The 17,336-nt window shown below is 38.5% G+C and overlaps 1 protein-coding gene and 1 long non-coding RNA gene across 3 annotated transcripts in view; one reads left to right on the top strand and one right to left on the bottom strand.

Annotated features, from left to right (window-relative positions):
- LOC111662713 (polyprenol dehydrogenase) overlaps positions 1 to 17,336 on the top strand; it is a 44,368-nt gene that overhangs the window by 10,189 nt on the left and 16,843 nt on the right. Inside the window, exons 1-3 of one of the 2 annotated variants that reach the window (XM_023416667.2) lie at positions 3,726 to 3,937; positions 5,149 to 5,256; positions 14,797 to 14,865. In XM_023416667.2, coding sequence (XP_023272435.1) covers positions 3,832 to 3,937; positions 5,149 to 5,256; positions 14,797 to 14,865 — 283 coding nt within the window. In that variant the 5' untranslated portion in view covers positions 3,726 to 3,831. Of the gene's footprint in view, positions 1 to 3,725; positions 3,938 to 5,148; positions 5,257 to 14,796; positions 14,866 to 17,336 lie in introns of those variants that run through there. The other variant, XM_023416668.2, reaches the window with a different exon arrangement.
- Positions 1,780 to 4,707, bottom strand: LOC147818537 (uncharacterized). The gene is made up of 2 exons (XR_015437888.1): positions 4,242 to 4,707; positions 1,780 to 4,028 (listed from the first exon to the last, which is right to left on the bottom strand). It is a non-coding gene; the product is annotated as an uncharacterized LOC147818537 (long non-coding RNA).

The following is a 17,336-nucleotide window of genomic DNA, read 5'->3' as shown; positions in this document are numbered from 1 at the left end:
TCTGAACTTTGAGTCCGTCCTTGATTGTCTGCCTCTCAAATGGAGGAGGCTTCAGAGGAAAAGCTGTGAAAGATGCAGCTCAAACTGAGAGAAAAAGACAACATCACTTCACACAAGCTTTTGCACTTTGGAGACCAAATTGCTCATGACACACCCAGAAAATTCCCTTTCCTCACAATATGGCACTTCATCTGCCATCTCCCCTAGGTGGCAGCTGATCAGTAACAAAAACAAACGGGGGTAAAGTGTTAAGGAACAACGTGTCATCCTATCATCCTGTTTGAAAACTGTTCGTGCCATGTTCTGCTAAAAATACCCAATATCATCCACCTTCTCTTCTCACCAGGAATAAATCTATGTGGAATGTGAAATACAGATTACATTTTAACAGGCAGCACACACACACACAGATAGAGCTGTTGTCAGCCAGGATTTACAAAATAAGACAAGTTGGGTTTTGCAGCCAGCCAGTGGTTGTCATATAAGACTAGGTGACTGTTGGTTGGAGCTGTTCTGATGCTGTTCATGTTATTTACATCACACACTCGCCTGTCATGTCCTATTCCCAGCATGTCTCGTGTGAGTGTACATATGTCTTCATTTTTGTGTGTGTGTGTGGCTGTGTGTGTGTAGCGGACTGTCTCCCTGATGTTCCATCATCCCAAATAATCATCCTACAGTCATCCGTGAGATGCGATTTCCTTTAAACAATAGCCGGCCAGCTCACCTCGCTGACCCCCCAACCTCTCAGGCTGCGCCGGAACAAACGCACACGTGTGCACGTGAACACACATGTCTTCTGTGCTTGCATTAACAGCAACACGAGCGCATTTAAATACACACACAGCCTCTCGTGGCTCAGCTTCCATTGGGGCAGCGGTGATGACACAGTCTCTTTATGTTGCTGCTCATTTAACCGTCTTCTGCAGACTTTAATAACTGGGGCCAACTGCTTGTCAGTGCTGCTGTTCTAGCTCGACCTTAACTATTGGATACTGAGAAAGACACAAACGAATACTAATGATTTCCCTGCCAAGAGAAGAAAGAGGAGCTATTGTGAATGCCCCAGACCTGTCTTTAAGAGAAATTATTGTAATTTTGTTGAAACAAAGGATGTGAAGAGTTTGGTTGGCCTACTTTGAGTGCCAGGGACAATACAGCTGGTTCCTACCCTGTTAACCAAACACAATCCTTCATAGCAGTAGGCTGTCTGTTCAGATTTGTGCTGTATAGACTAGAACACAGACTCTACATTAAGCTTGAAATCTTTTTTGACAGTAATGATGTCCTGATTCTGTCGCCTTTATGGAGCCAATCATTCAGCACTGCGGTGTACGTCAGTCACCTGTCAATCAAATGCTGTGTCTTGTTTTTTTCTTGGATTTTCTGTAAAGTTATGAGATGGATGTAAGTGGTGCTTTTTCTTTGTCTGTTCAGCTCAAGGTCCACTTCAATCCACCTTCTTTTTGTTGAATTGGGTAAATAGTCTACTGTACATTGAAATACTCAGATCCCTTACTAAAGTAAAATTGCCATGAAAATTTAACTCTCCATTGCAGTAAGAGAAAGTAAATGTCCTGTACTCAAAACTCTTATTAAGTACAAGTACAGATGTATTAGCAGAACTTGTAGTATTAAACCTAAAAGTGCTCTTTCTGGAGGAAAATGGTCTCTGCGACCAAGTTATTACAGTATATCACATCATTAGATTGTTAATAGTGATGCTTCACAACACATGTAGCGTCTTACCGTTGTCACAGAGGAGCTACTTTTAACTACTTTATATACAGTAGTGTAGTTTATTCCAGTTGTTCTCAATCTGTGGTCACATGATACATCTGAGAGGCTGTGAGATGATTAATGGGGTATATGAAAGAAGAAAATGTACATACATATAACGTGTATATGTATGGGTACCCGTACACATCTGAAACAAAACAAAGAGTCCAACTGGACACTGCTAACTGTTCAAAAATGTAGTGGAGTAAAATGTACAACATTGCGTGCTGAAATGTCGAAATCTAAAGTTGAATAAACAACTCAAGTAAAGTACAAATGCGGCAAAATTTAACTTAAGTACAGTAGTGATTAAATGTACTAGTTCCTTACCACAACTAGTATTGTAGCAGTCTGTATCAAAGCTGCTTTTTGATCAGAATCATGTGTATATTACAATGCAAGCTGAATGGCATCCTTCATTACTGAAAACAGCAAAGCTGAGGTCCTATTTGACTATATCTGGTTGAACCTATAAAGATCCATTGATTTCCATTAATCAATTTCCACTGTCACACTGGTCTTACCAGTTGAACTGATTTAGAGATTGCCATTAGCCACTTCCACATACCAACATCGCGATATGGGGAGGTGACTAAAAAAACATGCAGCGGGTGTCCTTTCATTCATTGTGAACAGGTTTAAAAGCATGTAACTGCTTTTGCAGAAGGATGTGCCTCACTCAGAAACAGGACGATAAATTAACTGCATGTCTGGCTTTATATGGCTGCTCTGTGAATTTGATATAGTTGCTCGTGTAATTAAACATTTCCATTTATATAGAGGTATATGGTGCGTGTGACATGTCTTTTTGCATCTTGGCAAAATGCTATCACTCAAAACACTGAATCATCTTAGAGTAACTGTTCTCCAAAGTGTCTGAGGTGGAAGTGACGAACACAGCTGCAGAAAATGGGATAAACCTTGGATTATAACCTTATAAAATTATTTAAAATGTCATCTTGACATTTGATTCTTTAAGCCCAGTGAAATGGTTGAAGATGTTCAGTATCTTCAGGGTGTGTTGGTAGATTGGAAGTCGTGGTGTGTGACATGAAGTGTCAGTAGCTTATCTCTGAAAGCGGGAAATGATTTCACTCTGGTGCTGAAGCTGTGACTCACTGCTATGATACATGCTACACATTCTTTTTAAAATTATATTTACTAAGTCTATACATGTGATTATTTTTGAATCACAAAAGCATTTGAGTTACATCATACTGTTTTGCATCATGTAACCTAATTGAAACCCCACATTTTGTCTTTTTTGTGCATATCTGTTGAGGGAACACTTTGTGCTGATTGAATCACAGAATTAGTGTTGAGATGGCAGAAAAAGTCAGGACTTTCACGGCTGAGGTCCTATCTGACTAATTATCACAGCAGCATGACTAACCTCTAATAAGAGTAGGCTGGTGTGATGGACTCAAGTGATCCCAGAGGAGAATCTAACATCCAGCAGTCAGCCATAATTCAGTCCTCCTAGTAAGAGGAGCATCACTGCAGACAGGAGCTGCACTGCTCCAGAAACATGCTTTCAAAGCCTATCCTGGGAAATTATGGATCAAACTAGTGTGTCATCCCTCTGTTGCTTCAATCATGTGTGACCTCTCTGGCAGCACTTAATGAGATAGTCAGCGAGCTGAAGGGAGCAATATGCTGGGCTCTACAAAGAAGGATCATATGGCACATCAAGCAGCCAAGCACCAGCAACGAGACCCCTCCATCATAGAGTTAATTCCACCTCTGCAGCAAAGTGATGGATGGCTGCTAGAGATCAGATTTTTCAAGGTCAACCAGTCAGCGGATCGTCAGAAAAAAAGTTGTCAGTTAGGTAATTTCAAGAAAAGCCCCATTTTAAATTAAGCGTCCTCGTGACGTGAGAGAGCCTCGGAATCACTTTGTCGATTGGAAGGCACGACAAGGAAGGAGGAGAGGTTGGACGTCTTCATGTTGGAACGTGTCCCATTGATGGAACCGTACGCCTTTTAGCCGGAGTCACAGTTGCTTGCTCCTCTTCTATACTGACTGTTCACGCTATATATCCTCACAGAGATGTTGTCTGCCATTCGGTGCTGTCTTCTACCTGCTGTCAAGCTTTACCTGCTCGGTCTGAAGGTTCTGTTGGCTCAGTTGTTCAGCAGACATTTCAGGTTGCCAGGTCGGTTCAGCTCCGAAGAAGTTACTGTGGTTCACCAAGTGTTGTTTTGTGTCCCAGTCAGCTGGTGTTGTGGGCATTGAAGGCTGGTCCGCTGTCGTTACATTAACTTTAATTAGTACACTTAGGATCCAGTAATCATATCGACATGGACTGTCGTTGTAATGCTGTAATGTATGCTAACGCTAAGCTAACTATGTTAGGTAGTTTGAGAAAAGTGAGTCTAAACGTGGAGTGAAAGTGCTGTCTGATGCCGAATTCACCAGAAGAGCTTAACAATTCATTTTAACTTAAAAACTTAACTCACCTAAGCTTCTGCGTTTGTCGCCGAGTGATGTTGGTTTAAATTCCCACTTTTTCCAGTTTGGACTGGTGCGGCTGTTCACAAGAGAACAGAACGTAACACGGCAGCAGGTCAACGTAAGACGCTTCTGTGACAGTACTGTCAACCAATGAAATATAAAGTGCTGAAAGAAAAGTGCAGTGCATCGTAAAGGGATTTCACAGGAATATTTTGTTTTGTGTTGGTGTTGTGACGCGATGAATAAACGTTGGTTCAACAATGATAGATGCATTTAAAATTACTGCCCATGTAGGAAGTACACGCATCTGACTCAAAACCGACTTTGATACATTGATCCTTCCATGTTCATCATCATATGTGAAACGTGAATTATCAACGCTTGATCAAATTAGCACTCTACTCTGCACTGCCGTACTTATTAATGGACTTGATTCAAGATAATAGAGGAATTGGGCTCATGTGTGTGGATATTGCCTTTTTATAGTAAGTAGGTTTTTCTAGTAAGTCAGGCTCTTACTAGGTCCGTTTGTCAGTAGTAAACATTTCATTCAATACCCATCATAGAAGTTCCACCATACTATGGATAAATAAAGTGATTTGTTATTGTTCTTTAGGCAGGAGGTCTGCACTTAAGTGAAATTATTATTCTTGTAATTTGGGAACATTAAAGCAACTCTGTAACTGTAGATACAACTGTAAGATACAACATTCTTTAAGAGAGAGAAAGAAAATTATACAGTGGATACCACTGGAATTTTAAAATCAAAATGTAGTCCTTCTGAGATTTGCAGACCATCTTCAAGTCTAACAAGGACTTCTCAAGTCTTGAAATAGTGGCCCATCTTGAAGCAGCTTTTTTATCAAATGACATTCTCCCTTATATCTGTGTGTCCTCTTCTGCCTCTGCCAGTGATGCCCAGACAAGATGGCAAGGTTGCCATAGTGACAGGAGGAGGCAGGGGAATCGGCTATGAGGTAGTCCGCCACATGGCCAGGCTGGGGGCATATGTTATCATAGGTACAGTATGAAGCACCACACAACTGACACGCAAACATGACAGGAGATCCAAGCTTTTAAGAGCAGACATGTGTATGACAGAGATAGTTCCCAAAAGGTTAGCTTCCATCTGTTTACACTTAGATTTACAAAAACAAAAGCATCAGTAATAATAATAATAACTTTTTGTGCTTAATAATCACTAAATGCAACATAAAAATGAACACAATAAAACAAGAAACTAGAGCAAAATACTATACAAATTAAACAAAAGAAAACGGATGAAGCCTGACGCAAAAACCCTTTTGAAAGTGTCTATCTTTCCCAGCTTTTGCTTGATTTTCATAATTTTGAAAAGTCAGTCAGAGTAGCCTTATCTCCTTTCTCATTGTATGAATTCTTGAGAGTTTCCAGGAGAAAATATTGTATTGGGCTGAAAACCAGGGATTTATGTGGAAGGACTCCAGCTATCCAGTCAAATGGATATCTCAGAACTTTTCTATTGCATTACATTTGCTTCGGAATGGGAGGGAAGAAAAGAGTAATTTTACTGAGTAAACTAGATTTGAAAAGTGAATATATTCTGGTTATTTTGACTTTACATCACAGTAGAATATCTCCATAAAAAGTAAGTTGTGTACAGGTAAGAAGCACCAGCCAAAGCAACAAAGTTAACAAAGCAGTATAAGCAGTATAAGCAGATGTGAAACTGTTTGGCATAATAACCTTAGAGATGATAGTGAGAATGCCCCAATCACAACTCTTAAATTGGTTTTCAACTGGCTGATCAGTAGTTACACAGGGAGAACTGAAAAGACTTGTGTCAAGCTGTGTAGAGAAAGAGATGTTGCCAGCGTGTTTAGTTGACTATTAAGTTGAGAACACAACGAAAATTTCAGTTAAGGGTTGATATGACTTTAGCAATTAACACAGTAATTTCCCAACAAACAATAATCCAAAACACAGTTTTTCCTTCTTCTTCTTTTTTTTTTTTACTTTTGGTTTCAGTCTTTTGTCATATATCTTAATCTAGACAATCAAACTAACAGCACTGCGTGGTAGATAACAAAAAGGAAACGAATGAATCGGTTAAACTTACCCTTTAAGAGTGTTAATTCATATTTGCACACAACAGGTTAACTCTACCCCATGTGGTTCTCCTTACTGTTGTCCTCATGTATAAAGTAATAAGTCCTGTACAGCTGAATGGAGATGGGTCTATGTTGACTGGGTTACAGTGAGGATACAAGCCTGCAGACATATCTTTTTATAATCAAGTAATTTGTATTGTACAGTGAACCAAAATATTGAAGGCATCATCTGTGTGTGCCTACTTAAAAGCCTGTCTCTGTCAGAAATCCGTAATTAGTATCAGACGGTCAACAGTGCGTTCAGATGCCTCTTGACACCCTGCTGATCCGTCTTAAGGTTTGGAATAACATCAAAACAGTTTGTTTTCATTATGAGGAAATATGTGTGATGCTCCACTGCGAGATAATGTGAAGGCATTTTGAGTTCTGCTGGGATTAAAAGGCTGTTATCAAACTGGGTGTTAAATACAAATTTAGGATTATGATATGCTTTCCTGCATAAAACAAGATCTGGTATTGTTCCATTAATTATTCAGCAATATTTACTGTTGGAAGATAAATGCAGAACAAGATCTTATAAAGGAAATGGCTGGTATGCTTTATACCATGGTTTCTTGTAGCATCTCTATGAAACAGATACAGATACTAGATACAAAGCGTACATGTGAATGTTTAAATATTGTGAAAATGTGCTGTAAAACAGCAAAGAGCATTTCTTACAAATTGAATTCATGAAGAAATCACTTGATGATCAGATTGAGACATTATTATCAGACATGAATGCCTTTTTCAAAGGATTTGTGTAAATTATTAAAATAAGAAATGATACACAAGTCCAGAATTTATACCTGCTGCCATCAAAAAAGTTTGAGACGAAAAACAGATAAAAACAGTGAGATGATAAATATTCACAAGACTATGTATGTATGTATGGTATATGTGTGTTAACTACATATAGATTAACAGATGAATCAACTCCCATATTTATTTGTAGCTATATATCTCTCTTTTTTCCCTCCTTGAAGTGCCACCTTGTACCTACTTACCGAGGTGATGTACTACATCGATCACTCCCTCATTCTGTATCCCCAAGCCACCTCCTGAAATATGTTGATCACCACACCTCTGATGTCTTTCCTCTTTTCCTCTTTAGTGTTGTGCGATTTAAGGCTTCGTCTGTGATTAACGGTTCAGCTCCTTCACACACTTGAGCATTTTGTTGAGCCCTCTGACTCTAGGCTCTGAAGTGAATTGCTCTGTGCACTGTAAATTAGGTTTTGGCCAAGGAACATGTTTTTTTCTCAGACAAACTGATTTGATTTGATTTGATTTGATTTGATTTGAAGACCATCTACAGTATAGTAGTCAAGTTCTCTTCACCTTCTAGACTGTGAGCAGGACGAGCCCCTCTTTAAGAAAGTTTTTACCCTGGGTGTAATGTGACTGACATCATGTTGATGTCAGTGAGCTGATGCAAGGAAATTTGTCTGGAGCAGTAATCTCACTTCTGATGTATGGTATGTGCACAGAAGTTAGCTAGGATGCTTTGTTTACCTTCACATGTTATATGTGGGTATTTGCTGTATTCCTGGGCAACGTCTTCCAATTACTGAAGACTGAAAATGCTTCCCTTGGCTTCTAAACAGAAACATAATCCCTCTTTTAATTGTGGAAATGATCTGGACAACTACTACCAGTTTAGAAATTTTGAGTTTGTCATGAAAAAAAGAAAAGAAAAAGAAAAGGTCCACATTACTCTGTTTCTGCACACAAGGACGTGCTCCACACACGTGCAGTTCAGTGTTGAAATCCTCGTGGCCCTAATGCTCGATGTTCTCACTGAGGTCCGTGCTGATCCTCACAGACATGAGCAGTTTACAAAATATGTGTCACTTGGACCCTCTTGGCTTTGCAGTGGGAGGAAGTATAATCTGGCCTTCAGAAACCAAGGTTGTTCTGCTTTCAAGAGGCTCCAAACTATAATTCACACCTTTATTAGAGCGATAACAGGAAAAAGGACACACATACAGATAATCGTAATTATGACGTGGAACCGACCAGAAATGAACCAGGGATGCTGCAGCTCATAATCAGTACCCCTACGACACCAAAGCGCCTCAAGTGTATGTTTTTGCACAAATGTAAATATGAATATATTATTACAGTAATTATCATATGAAAAAAGTGTGGTTTGTCAATTAAAGTTTGGTAAAACAACTGAACAATAGCCATTCAATTGAGCTGTTTCGGTGACATCCCTAATCATAATTTGCCCAACAGCATCAGACAAGCTTGTTATAGCCTGCTCCATTATATCTGTAGTTTTTTATATATAAATGTTAGTGGTAAGATGACATCCTGTTTAATCGTTTGTATATTTGTGCGTCGTTCTTTTGTCTGGAGGGTTCTGCTTGGGATTTATTTTTTGATGAAGTGTATTTTCCTTCTCATCTAACATTTCTCCTAGCAACACTCCAGAACTGGCAGCACAGCTAACTGCCATTAGCATCTCCTCAAATGTACACTGGGGGTTGATGTAATTTCTACTGTGCCCATTAAAGTATCATGATCAGGTTTTACTCTTTAGTCTCTATTTGTGGTGAACAGTTACTGGGTTGGGTTTCGTCTTAACTCAATTGTCAGGTCATCTGAATAAACCACAGAACTCTCTGTGGTACCGGTCATGACGGCCATTTCCCTTGTTGGCAACATAAAACAGCTGAACAGGGACTTTACATTGACTGGATTACCTTATTTACAAACTACAGAGAGGTTGTACCTCCTGCAAATGTAAATGAACAGATTAGCAGATAATTAACAGATAATGCTATTAAACAGTAAGTAATTTAGGTTGTAGGTAGGTAGGTAGGTAGATAGATAGATAGATAGATAGATAGATAGATAGATAGATAGATAGATAGATAGATAGATAGATAGAAAAAATATATATCTAACACAAAATAAACCAAAGTGTCTCAATACACAGTACATAATGTGCAACTTGTGCAAACTACTAAACTGCAAGTTGTGACAATTTTCTGTTACACAGAGGTGCAAAGTTGAAAAGGGAATAAAGTTATTATACATACGGGAAAGATTTCTTGTATCGGTCCCTGTGACAGCGGTGCTGAACCTGTCTGTCCATGATGGACAGTTTGTTCAGTGTCCTCCTCTCCTCCACCACTATAAAGGAGTCTGGTTTGCAGCCAATTACTTGATCAACTTATTCAGTCTGCTGGTGTCACCGGTTCCGATGCTGCTCCCCCAGCAGATGATAAGACGCTGAGGTGAACCATCATGATCTCTAGATTCAGCACCTTGGAGAGAGCACGGTCCCTCCTAATGACACAGAGTTTTCTGTGGTGAGGAGAACTGCTGATAAACATTCTGATACTGATTTCATCTTTCATCACATCCATTAATCATCTGTCAGTTAAGCAGCATTGTCATTATGTGTAGCAGACATGGAGACAGGCTCCACAGTTTTTCAATTAAAATATGATATTATCTGCTAATAATAGAGTTATTAGATAAGAATATCCACCCCAAGCCCACTGCCAAACGTTGGTATGGTCTTTGTGGTATTTGGTTGTGTTGCTACTAAAGTTTAGACTACTGTATGCTACTAAGACATGCTGTCCAACCACTTAAGGAAAAAAAACAAAAAAAACAAGGCAGGGTGAAAAGCCTGCCATTATAGAGGGTGGGGGAAATGTGATATTTAAATATGGGTATAATGGTACTCATCTTCAGACTTCCTCTCCAGGGTGACATTCATAGTATTGCACTGGGTTGCACTCACAAATAATTGTGTAACAAATAAAAAAAACAGAGCTAGGGAGAGAAACACAAACCGAATGTACTTTCTCACCTCTGTAGCTGGACAATCACAGTGGGAAATGGGTGTCAGTATCAGATTGCCATTTTCAGAAAGTTACAGAAATGGTTGAACACAGACCCCCTAATCCGACCTCAGGAAGAGGGGATGGGGTTTCTAAGGCTGTCCCTCCAACTGATAAGCACTTCTAACAGAGTGTACTGGCCCCTTAACATTTCATTCTTGTTATTGGAGCGTAGTCCTCTGTATTTATTATTCATTCAGTCATCGAGATTTCGAGTACAACATGGTTGAACCGATTTTATAAAGTGAGTAAAGCTTTTAAGATCCAACATGACCCATTTGTAAAGCCAAAAAAAAAGGGAAATTCAAATAACAGTTGATGAGATCAAGGGACTGTGTATCACCATCGTCTAATAATACTTTTTATTTTTGATATTGCAGCTGTCCAACTGTGCAAAGTCTGCCTCAAAGAAGCAGTCGGGGAAATATGAGGAGGAAATGTGGTGGTGTGGTGTTACCTTAAGTAACATTCAGTTGAGGTGGTGGTGATGAATTCTAGACAGGGATGTTTTTCATATACCATGAAATTGTTCAGTACATTTTTTTTTCATATATAAAAACCCACTTTGGGTGCAGGACATTACTGCTCCAAGATGCTGTGCAGAGAACCGCTGTATTTTTTTACACAGTTGACTTCCAGGGTAAGACTGAATTTTCCATTCAGTTCACGAGCTTCAAAACTTTGAAGAAAACTCTGCTTTATTCATTCAGAGTGTATACTGCAAAGTCAATGTCAGAGTATCCTTGGAGACGGTTTGAACAGAACATAAATGAGACTTGAACACTACGTATGATTACACACACAAAATCAATATGTGAAGAACTTTAAGTGTCTGTTGTAGACCCAGACAATCCTATGTGTATTGAAGCTGATCACACGGGACTCAGAGTGTGCCTCCATTTCAAATACTCTTGAGATAATTCATGAAGTGAGGATATTTATGGTAAAGTGGATCCCTCTCTGTTAATGGAGTGGATGCATATTTCAGGTGGAGTGGTAGCATAGTGCTCGTGTGAGAGTTTACGGTTTCAGACTCTGCAAATGCTGTCAAATACCAGAGATGGATATTAACCAGTGCGCAATTGAGCTTTAAATCTTTTTGAGCAGGTTCTGATGGAAAGTCAATATTTTTAGATCATGAAACTAAGATTATTCTGTTTTGGAAAATGTAATCTTTGCTGCAGCAAAAACACCAGTAAATCCTACCATGAAAAAGAATAGAAAAAATAAGAAAATGTAAAATTTGAGACTTTACTAAAATAGCAAATGTGTGCAGTATGATTGTCTTTTTTTCTTGTGTAATTCTGTTAATCTTTTACACACATTTGCTTGAACATGATAAGCTTTATTTTTCAAACAAACATGGACAGAACAGTCATTGTGGACTTAACTACCATGACTGATGCAACAAGAACATGAAGCACCTTGATGCATCAGCTTTGTCATGGTTTAAAAAAGTCGAAGCAATACTGCGTGTATTAATTTGTAATTCGGATATCTTAAAGAAATCAACATTTACAGATTTCTTCTCTCCTTCTGTTTCCTAATCAGTGCCGACCTCTTACATTTCATGAGATCATTTATGAAGGCCACTGGCCATGACAGAAACTGTTTAGTAACCTTTTAATAGCTGAATGCATTAGTTCATTGCTCTACTCTGAAAAGTGCCATTAAATTAGGTTTTCCATTAAATAACACTTTGTGATATGTGGGATTGATAAATTGGACTCTCGAAGGAGTCTTTGTTTTCTGAATATTGACATTATTGCATTTGCTGAAGTGGAAGAGAAAGTCTCTGGAGGCCAAATTGGTTACATGAGACTTGAAATTTACCAGTGAACTATCAGTCATGCTGCTGTGATGATTGTTTTCCAGTCTCATTAACCAAGAATTGTGCAGGTTTACCTTGGGAAATGTACTTATCCATTTATGCCAATAAGCAAGGGCTTGTAAGTGGTGAGAAATGACCTTCTTGTAGCACTGTCGCACGGAAAGACTGGGCAGCAGGGCACACAATAACAGGAGCCTGTATTTAATATGAGATTTCTCTACCACACACCTGATCCTTTTTCTTTCTTTTGAAAAATTGTAAAAAAAGAAAATAAAAAAAAAAACTGCATTTTACACCCAAAGGCATCGGTTTTGGTCTGCTAAATCTGAATCACGACTAGCTGACAGTCTTAAATTTGCATACTTATTATCTGCATGGTCCGATCATTCAATTAATGATTAGTAAATCTGCATTAGCATATCAAAATATGCTAGTTTGCCTTTAAAGCTGATGCACAGCTTGAACTTGAACCAATTTTAAATCTCATTTTCATGTTTTACATTAACATTAATTCAAAGATAAAGGAGTTAAAGGAATAGTTCAACATTTTGGTAAGTTTGCTGATTTGCTTTCAATACTAGTCATGGCTACACGTTATGTACAGCTCATCATAAACACTGGAGGCAAAGGAGATCAGGAGTACCCCTACCAACAGCTCTTATGATGAGTAATTAACACAGTGTATCTCATTTCTGAGTAACCAATACTTGCCGACCAATTGCTAACTACAATATGCAGCTAAGTGCAGTGACTGAGTGCACCATCTCAACATGTTGTTGTCACAGTGAAGTTGCCAGGTTTGGTACCATCGCGCCTGTGAAAACTTTTGCATCTCACCTGCACATTTTGTCACCGCGTTGTTGTAAAGAGAGCAAGTAAGCATATTTCAGAAAATGTTGAACTAAAGTATGTACAGTATCTTACAACTTTCTTTGTCATGCTCAGTTTATCAATTTGTTCAGCTGCAGCAAGATTACTTAAGTGAAATAATTAGGTTACATTTTCAACTCCCAGCCCAAAATATTTAGTAGGCAAATTATTTCCTCAGGGCATAGTTTTAATCAGTGGCTATTTTAATGGAGAGCTTTGACCGAAAGTAGTTGTGCAAAAATGTGTATTTAATGATATGCAGCGTTCTCATTGACTATTGGTCCATGAGCAGAGAATCCAATTGAAGAGCAGCTATTTGTGTAAAAAAAAAACAACAAAAAACAAAAAAAAAACTGTATTTGTGTGCAGGATCAGTGTGTCTCTATCCTGAATGTGTGTGTGTTTGTGTTACCCTTGTGACACGTCATCCTGAAGAGACACATCTTTCAGCCCAGCCTGAACCGCAGTGCATCAGGGTAAATGATGCTGTGCCCTTGAAAAGGCCTGCGTGATAATCCAAGATTAGTGTCTCTGTGTGTTGGTGTGTGCAGAGAGGAAATGAGAGTGTGCGCGAAGGCTATTTGTGTTTATGAGTTTGGGTATAAAGAGAGTTTGCACGTGTGTGTGTGTGTGTGTGTGTGTAGTCATTCGGTGTGTTAGTAGCAAGTCCTCACATTTGAGAAGTGGGAACCAGCTAACATTCAACTAATGTTTTATGGATTGACAAATCATTTAATTGACTGATTGTCAGCTCTAATTCATAGGCAGTGAGGGTAACATTTTATCTGTATCTCTATGTTTTTGATATAGTGTGTGTGTGTGTGTGTTTGTTTGTGTGTGTGTTTGTGTGTCCCGACATGCGTACATGTAACTAACTGTTTTGGAATGGTTCTTTTGAAAATGAGGGTCTGGAAATTAGACACAGTCTCTCTGTCTTCTTTCTTATATTTTTTCCTTCTGCTTGTAATTTCGTTCGTCCCTCTTTAATAGAAGCAGAGTTCATTTGTATGCAGACATTCTCTGTAAACAGTCCTGAGTCAGAGAGTCATTGACTGCATCTTTCACCAGGGCATCTGCTCATGTTGAAAATATTAAAATATCTAATATACTGTATCTAATGTTCAAGTAACACATTTTTGTGAAGTTTCGCAAACACTATTATTTAACATCACAGCCACACATTAGGTATTGTTAAGATTTTATCAATACAAATCACTCATTGATTTGTGAAGCTAGCTCACTTGCTTGTCTCCCTTCACTGGATCGTCTTACTTTGATGCATATTTGGTGTAGTAGATATTGTCTACTTCTTGTCAATACGTGCTATTTTGAGTTGTATCTGAGTACTATGTGAATGCTCTGGTGATCTCCTTATAAGACGAAAATACTAACAACAAGGACTATGTTGATTCACAACCGGTTTATCTCTGGACGCCAGGTCAAAACAGGACGACCAAGGTCTGCTCTCACTTTTGGATTGCTGGCATCGTAGTGTCACTTAGCAGCAGCTGTGAACTGTTGTTGGATTACTTTTTATTTTAGATCTTATACATATTTTATGGTATAATTAACTGTGCTTTTAAAGTACTGTGCATTCTTTGAAACGGGTTGCAAACAAGCTCTTCACTGAAGCAGAAGGATTTACTCAAAATCTTTGTTAACATTCATAAATGTTCCTCAAGGGCTAAACGGTTGAATTAGGAACTCTTTTCATTTGAAGGACCCTTCTTGGAAAGATGTTTTTATAAGATGAAAGAACACAGGACTGACTAAAGATAGGAAAAACAGTATTATTATTTTTTTTAAGCCTCTAAGGACTTGTCAGACATTGTATTAATCTGCGTGTGTGTGTGTCCTTCTCCTTCAGCTGGGAGGGATGAGCAGGAGGGTCTGGCAGCCGTCAGAAGGATCTGTGAAGAGTACAAAGAGGCCAAAGGTAACATTGCGAACATGTCTATGAACACATGCACAACCGCACACAGACACACAAATGCTTGTGCACGCATGCACTTGTTTTAGTATGCCACTGTTTGAAGATAAAGGGCAGAGCTGCAGCAGTGTGTCCCTGGGGCTTGTTTTTACAGTCTTTACCAGACACACACTCATAATTGCACACTTGCAGGTACACACACACACAAACACAGACAGATCTTCCATGCTGAGCATACAATGTCAGGAGTGTTGTTGACGCACTGTGAGGAAGAGGAGGGATACAAGGGGGACGACTATGAGAAGAAGGTGAGGAGATAAGTCAACCAAAATGTGAGAGGGTTGGGGGAGAGACATTGTCATGAAAGGAGGCAGAGGGGGTAGGAGAACTTGACAAATGGCCAAATATTGGAAAATAAAAAAGAAAAAAGAAAGAGGAGGTGGATGGAGAATGGAGGTGCAGAGGAAGTGATGGAGATGAGAATGAGACGAATGATAGCAACGAAGAGATTTATTATTCCATTGACTAAAGCTTACGGTGTTCTCTGTAACTCCTGTGTTGAGAAATTGATTCGACTGACCTTCACAACACCATAAATTCCACCATAGTCTCATGACTAAGAAGCCTCATAAGTCATCCGTTTCTGTATCAAATGGCCTTGAGTCTTAACCATGTTGCCGGGAGCATCAGCATCAGTAGCTGTTTACTTCATAGGATGTTTAGAGATTTAGACCAATTCAAAAATCTGTGGTAATTTGATAATTGGTTGTTCAGAAAGGCAAACTGAAATTTATTTTGTCTTTACCTTTTTTTTTCTTTTTTTTTTTTTTAAAGAAAATATGAACTATATGATCTGTATGAACTGCAGGTCAGGAAAGCCCTGAAATCTTAAAAACAGTGATTTGAGTTTCCGCAATAAAAAGTCTTAAATTTGATTCATCAAATTCTTAAATCTTTTCTCTTGCATGCTGTAGGCAGTAATGTTAGTTAAAAAATATTTTTAGATAGGACTGCAGCCTGTTGGGAGATGTTATACACCTATAAAATATACGTGGGATTGTTGTGACAGCGGATTATGCGTGCAGGAGGCTTTTTCAATCAATTTTTTTATGGAATTTCAGTCAGCGTCTTCAGACCTACCATAAACACTGACACTTCTGCCACAGTAGCTGGGAAGGTCATTGTCTCGGTGTATCCATCCATTTTATGCCCTTTATCCAGGTCCTGGTTGCATTATTAAATTAATTATATTGTAAGGAATTATTGTTATGTACTGAAAAAATTAAAATTAAAAATTAAATTGAATATATTATTAATAAGAGCAGATACATATTTGTAGGGACAGTGTCAAAGAAAATTGCAAGAACCATTGTGCTGAAGCATTTGTTTTCCACTTGTACAATGGGAGCTAGTTAGCCAAGCTTGAGAATGTTGTTAGCCCTCATATGTAAAAGTCTTTACTTTTGTGCATGTTATTTTAAGCCAGTGTGTGCTATTGGCAGGCTCCTGTACACTCACTGCTCTGTGTCTTACATTACTGACAGGAGGGTGTCTAGCTAGCTATGTCTTTCTTTCACTGTCCAAACTCCAACAGGCAACACATGCTCTAAGTTTGTTTCAGCCAATGCAGTTGCCTGTTCAAAATTGTTAATATTTAATAACAGATGGTGCAGTGTTTGAAACCCATTACTGAAATCAAAAGACATTTTAGAGACAGGAGGGGGTTTAAAACATTGCTATTGTTTGTTAGTCCAATTTGTAAGCACACAACTTGACCAGGATCATCTGATCTGTGCCTGTTAGACTGTTGGAAATAAATTATTTTTGTTCCTTGCCACCTGGATATTTCACTAATTAAATGACAGTACCAACACCAGCACCGTAGAACCGTAAAACAATCAATACATGTATCACTGTCCCTGTAGAAAACAACTACAATTAGCTCTCAAGAGAAATAAATCCTGTTCAAATCACAAACATCAGTTCTATGGAAAGCCGGGAGTTAATTTTCACTTTCATTTTTTACTCTTGTAATTGAAAATGAGTAAGTTGTCTTTTCACCAGAGGAAGGTGTTCATTAACTTAACCATCAAATTTTGCTTTACTGAATTAGAAAAGTGAAAAAAGGGAAATTTCAAGGTAATTTTGTTGCCTTTTATGTAAACATGGAATTATATATTAAAAAGTCATTTAAAAAGAGCGTGTGACCATATGACTGCTTACCTAAATTTGACTTCATACGGAAGAGGTGCCACTTATTTTATTTTATACATAGTTTAATTGAATACATGTCTGGTCAACACCACTGAAAAAAACACTGATCATCAGAAAATAGCAAACCCTCTGATACTGTATATTTTAGTCCTTCACAGTACTTCATAAGTTCTCATTGGTGCAGCTGCATACAGGTTATGTATGATATTAAATGTACCGCTGCCAGTTGGGAAGCAAGCTGTGGTTTGTCTTGCTTGGCCCTG

This window comes from Seriola lalandi, unplaced genomic scaffold (assembly GCF_002814215.2).
Source record: "Seriola lalandi dorsalis isolate HSWRI2012SDOR001 ecotype SW California unplaced genomic scaffold, Sedor1 jcf7180002054568, whole genome shotgun sequence".
Taxonomy (NCBI): Eukaryota; Metazoa; Chordata; class Actinopteri; order Carangiformes; family Carangidae; genus Seriola; species Seriola lalandi.
This window is presented reverse-complemented; position numbering and strand designations above follow the sequence as displayed.